General features: G+C 44.1%; 1 protein-coding gene across 2 annotated transcripts; it reads left to right on the top strand.

Moving 5' to 3' along the window:
- The first annotated feature begins 1,377 nt into the window (after nt 1–1,377).
- Nucleotides 1,378–5,263, top strand: LOC109744730 (uncharacterized). Of its 2 annotated transcripts, none has more exons than XM_020303875.4 (2): nt 1,378–1,697; nt 4,420–5,263. In XM_020303875.4, the coding sequence occupies exons 1-2, from the start codon at nt 1,389–1,391 to the stop codon at nt 5,038–5,040; spliced, it is 930 nt and encodes a 309-aa protein (XP_020159464.2). In that variant the 5' UTR covers nt 1,378–1,388; the 3' UTR covers nt 5,041–5,263. The 2 variants fall into 2 exon arrangements, with proteins under 2 accessions (XP_020159464.2, XP_073356366.1); XM_073500265.1 differs by having other exon boundaries at nt 1,454–1,693.
- The last annotated feature ends 202 nt before the right edge of the window (nt 5,264–5,465 follow it).

The following is a 5,465-nucleotide window of genomic DNA, read 5'->3' as shown; positions in this document are numbered from 1 at the left end:
CCCCATCCTTTTTTTTCTCGGCGAGCAGTGGCCTTTGCCCCTCTCGGGGTGGAGTTCTTCTTCCCGAATCCTCGGCATGCCGATGCGATTCGGGATCGAGAGGAATGGCGTGGCCATAACGGCGGCGCAACTTTTCCGGTGAGGCCCGAGGCCTTTCTCCGGTGATTTACTTTGCCCTGTCTAGGGTTCTTGGGGGGAGGGAGGGATCTTTCTTTTTCTGTGTAATCTTTGTACCGAAAAATCTTAGCCTAGCATGGCCTGATACCATTGTTAGATCCGTCGGGATCGGTTACGCTGGATATTCCGGTAGTTCTTACCTTCTGCTTGTGGCTCGAGGAGCCACCGGTGCAGGCCATGGTGACGGTGGCCAGTGATGGCAGAGAGTAGTGGGCGAAGTGGTGGCGGCGCTTCCCATCAGCACTGCACTAACCCTAGATCGGTAGGGGATGTAGGTGGGGTGTACGGCGTTGCGACGAACCTCGTGATGCAAGCCGCCAGCCCCCACCTCTTTATATAGTGCAGGTGACAAGGGCCCGTCAACCATAATGGGTTGAGCGCCCCCGATCAGGGCGCAGATCTAAGGGCCCGGTGGGCCGTTGGGCCCACACGGTGGAGATCATCCTAACACACAGATGCTTTAAGACTTGAGATCACATAAATGAATCGCTCATTCCCACTTAATGCGAGTTGGGCACTAGTAATCAGGTCAAGGACTTAACTTGGAAGTTGGAACCCTGAAGCACATGGAAATGCAGAGCTGATAAACCTCATAATAAACAGGAATAGATGGACAAATGATATACGATTATATCTCAAACATATTAACAATTGCAAATAATGGTAGTTCTGTGAATCTCTGACCCAATCAAAATTTATCTATCGATTTTTGAGAAACAGGCTATCATATCCTTTTTGCAGTAATCCTACCAGGAAGGGTGACTGGCCAATCAAAAGCGCTAGTTGCAAAAAAAAAAATCTATGTTAAGCAGATTGTTAGATGACTTAGCAAATCATTTATCATTACTTGAACCATTGAGTTCATCTTGTTGTAGAAAAGACAATTAAGCATGGAAGCTACCTGCAGGGCTGCAAAAATATAGGCACAACAATGAAATGAAATGACTCGGTGACTATCTATGACCATGTTATACGATGAAAAAATCCTTCAAGTTATTTAACTAGTTACTCAGGTATATGTATGTACTCATACATCCTTTCAACACTTCCATTCACTTTGACACAACAATTGTCTGCTAGGTCGGGATATCAGCCAACGATTACGAGTCGACTAGTCTATGAGCTGCAAACTGGCTGTCGACTCGGTTTCTCGTGTAGACTGCTTGTACGAGTCGAGCCAGTCATCGACCGACTAGTCTAGACTAGTCGACATGTTCGAGTCGAACGACTCAAAAAATTGGGGGAGTATAAATACGATGCCTCATCCCGCGGAAGACCTAATCCTTTCTTTCCCCTCCTCACCTGGACGCGCCGCCGGCTGCTGGACGCGCCCGTCGAGCCCTCCTCGCGCCGCCGGCCGCTGGACGCCCGCCGCCGCGGATCTAAAGCTCCACCGTCGCCGGCCCCACGTCGCGGATCTGAAGCTCCACCATCGCCTTCGTCTCGCGCCCCTCCTGCTCCTTCGTCTCGCGCCCCTCCTCGCGCCGCCGGCCCCTCGTGCTCTTCTCCTCTTCAGGCAGGTGAGCCTCAGTGCTGCTCTGCCTCGCTGCTGGACTGCTGGTGCTGCTCTGCCTTGCCCCTCCTTTCTCCTCCTCTTTCTTCTTGGCTTGCCGCTGCTGTTGCTCTGCTCCACTGCTGGACTGCTGGTGCTGCTCTGCTTGCTGTTGGTGCTGCTCTGCTCGCAGATAGACTGCTGGTGCTGCTGTGCTTGCTGCTAGTTGCTGGTGCTGCTCTGCCTCAGTGACTCCACTTTGCTTGTTTCAATTGTATACTGTACTTGTATACTTATATAGTGTAATACTACATACTACTACTAGATATTATTAGTTATGTACTGTAAGTTCAGTGCTACAGTACCATGTCGACTAGTCTCGCACTAGTCTAGACTAGTCTATGAGTCTCAACCTTGAAACGACTCGTCGACTCTTCGACTCGTAAACGTTGATATCAGCACACTAACCAGTCTAACCTGCTATTTCCACACACCAAAAAAGAAAACTAACCTGCTAGTGACCTTAGCACATTTTTATGGTAAAAAAAAACCCTTAGCACATCTAATTACAGAGAAGCTTTCACTAAATTCCCTTACGAGAGTGGCACTGTGTACTGCAATGGTGTTAGTTTATCTGTAATCCAATTTCAGTTCCAGTTTAAAAAGTATAAATCATGTTCATAATCAATAAACAGTCTGCTCTGCTCTATTTATTTTTACGAGTGATGCCTTCTATAATTTTCCCACTTCATAAATTTATCGATGAAGGTTTGGCACCAAACATTTCTCTGTTGAAAGATTTGATGCCATGTCAGATCCAGTGGTTTCTTCTAACATTTCTATGTATGCAAGCTCTACTAAGACACTTTGTTTTCCATTTTTTAAAAATGTTCGCATTTTTTTTTGGAAAATGTTCGCATTTTCAAAAAGTTGTTCATAGTTTCGAAAAATTTACTAGTTTTCAATCTTGTTCCTTTTTTCATTTTTTTAGATTCCCAAAAATGTTCTAGTCTTTACAAAGTTGTTTTATTGTCAAAAGCATTGGCTTTTGTGAAAAAGAAAAATTCTGTTCAAAATTTCAAAAATGTTTATATAATCTGATTTCGACAACAAAATTTATGTACTGGTGTGTGTAGGGACGTGCTTGACTCACGTTAGCTTGAACTTGGGCTTCCAGTATTTGTGCGTATTGGCGAGCCAGTCTGAACGTGGGCTTCCAGTATGCTCCCTGCGTATATGCGAAAAAAAAAAAGAGTCAATTGCACCGGTGGTGCTTGAACTTGCCGCAAACAGTCACTTTGATGCTAGAACGTGTGGCATATATTGAACTGGTGCAAAAACATGACTTGGACGTGTAAACACGGTGCAAATCACGTTTGGATACGAAACAATGCTGACTAGGCATGCCAATGTGGCATCTGTCAGTGACGGGAAGGCGGAGCGGAGTGCGTGTGGCCTTTTTTTTTTACAAAACACCCCTTGAATTGGCATATTATTTTTTTCAGCTCTACGAGAGGTGGGTGTTAGTGAAGTATGAAAATTAACGAAAAATGAAGCTCCTTTGTCTCGAATCCTCGACCATTCCGTGCACAGTAGGACGTGGCCACTACAACTTCTAGTATTCACGTAACGAAATGGATAAAAAAAATTAGTGGTGTCACAAAATGTATAAGTACACTTAGTGTAGGGGAACGAACATGCTCGCGGAGCTGAAATGGACTGTGATGAATGCGGATGCGGCTCATTTGCACCTTTTGTTTTTTAGAAATTTGTAAAAGGTTATAATCTCAGTAATAAAAATAATGTTTGATTATTCGTGTCGTATAAATATTATACATACTAACTGAATAACTTACGTTTCATAATTGTTCATGTATTATTTTAAAAATATTCATATATTTAAAATAATATTCATGAATTACAATTTTTTGGATAATTAATAACAATACAAGTATTTTAACATTACAATTCCAAAGTATTTTTTTAATTATACAAACATTTCCATAATTATATGCACATTTTAATAGTTCAATGTTTGTAAAAATAAATATTCATAATTTAAATTTAAATTTTCATAGGAATATTCATTTGTGGCTAATGTTTAAATTATATAATATTTTTGAATATAAATCACGAGTGAAAATTAATTCCGCATGAATGTTTGTATTCATCATTTTGTATAATTTAAATATAAGTTACAAGTGTATATTTTTTGTATCCATTAAATATTTAATTAATAAATATTTAAATGTCTGTAAACCAAACATTTGTATGATACATGTGTGTATTTAAATAATTTTATTTACTAATCATTGTTCGTATATAATATATGCACATTATTTTTATTACTTACGTTCTACAAACGTATTAAAAAGTTAGTGCATGCAAAATGTGCCGCGCTATTTGCAGCTCATAGAAGTCCCAGATGTGTGCTCCTTGTACTATATTAAGGACTGTTATCAGTATTTCTCATTGCAAACGTGCATGGAGGAGTTGTTTGGCCGGCTAGCTATCCAGCAGTTGGTATTGAGTTCGACGGGCCCACGTGTCATAGAGTCAAAATGAAATGGCAGCTGACGTGTTGATAGGGGGCTTTTGTAAGAAATAAATTTTTTTGAGGGTGTTTTCGTAAAAAAGGGCTACAAACCTCCTCTACACCTTCCCGTCACTGGCACTGGGCTTCATGCCACGCTGGCGCACTAAGTCAGCATCAATTTCGTACCCAAATATAATTAGCACTGTATTTGCAGGTCCGAGCCAAGTTGCTGCACCAGTTGAATGTTCAATGTAGGAGTACACCGCAAGTTCTAGCCCAGCGCAGCGACTTCTGGAGTCCTCCAGCCAGCGCACGTGCCGTGCACCAAAAAATGGCCGAGGAGGGTAGGCACATCGCCGCCGGTGACCCCATCCGGCCGCCGCGGCTGGAGGATGCGGGCCTGGAGGACTGCGCGCTCCCGCCGGAATCCATCGCCGAGGCTTTCTCCCTTGCGGCGTTGGCCGTCTCCTCCCGCCTCCCCCACCTCTCCCTCTCTGAGGACGAGGACGAGGGAGATGACCCGCTTGCTCCTCGTGGAGGCTGCGTGGAGGACGCGGGATCCACCCGTGGGGCCATTCCCGACGCCCTTGTTGGCGCAGGGGGCGGCAGCGAGGGCGGCGCCGACGAGGTCGTGGTCGTCGGCGGCGGTGGCGGAGGAGGCAGCGACGAGGTGGTAGTCGTCGGGCGCGGAGACGAGGAAGATAGGGTTGTTGTGGTCGGAGAAGAGCTGGGGCAGGAGAAGCGTTGCGGCAAGGGAACCAGAGAAGGAGAGCGCCGGAAGGAGGAGGAGGAGGAGATGGTGGAGAAGGCCATCTTGCTGGAAGATTTCGCGTGAGCTTTCCTTTAGCCTGATGAGATATTTCCCTAGTACTTTGTTGTTTGTTTGACTTGTAATGTAGTGAATCTTCCTATATGGAAGGCGAGAGTGAATTTATCTCAGATGTAGTGTTTAATTTTAAGATCATTACTAATGTGGTGTTTGATTTTAAGATCAGATGACAGTATGTTAGTCTCTAAGTGGCAAGCTACTTAGCATCAATGGTATTCGATTTAGTGCACTGCTGATGATTGTTGTTGTTTTCCTGTTCAATTGTTCAAAGAACTTAGTGACAAGCTGCGAATGCAACATTATTGGCTCTCGTAAGGGAAAATGATGCAAATGTGATTGTGTCTGATATAATGTGTCTTAGTAGGGCTTGCAAACAGAGAAATGTTAGAAGAAACCACTGGATCTGACATGGCATCAAATCTTTCTACAGA

The sequence above is a fragment of the Aegilops tauschii genome, chromosome 5 (genome assembly GCF_002575655.3).
Source record: "Aegilops tauschii subsp. strangulata cultivar AL8/78 chromosome 5, Aet v6.0, whole genome shotgun sequence".
Classification (NCBI taxonomy): domain Eukaryota; kingdom Viridiplantae; phylum Streptophyta; class Magnoliopsida; order Poales; family Poaceae; genus Aegilops; species Aegilops tauschii.
The sequence above is the reverse complement of the archived record's forward strand: the minus strand, read 5'-3'. Positions and strand labels throughout refer to the sequence as shown.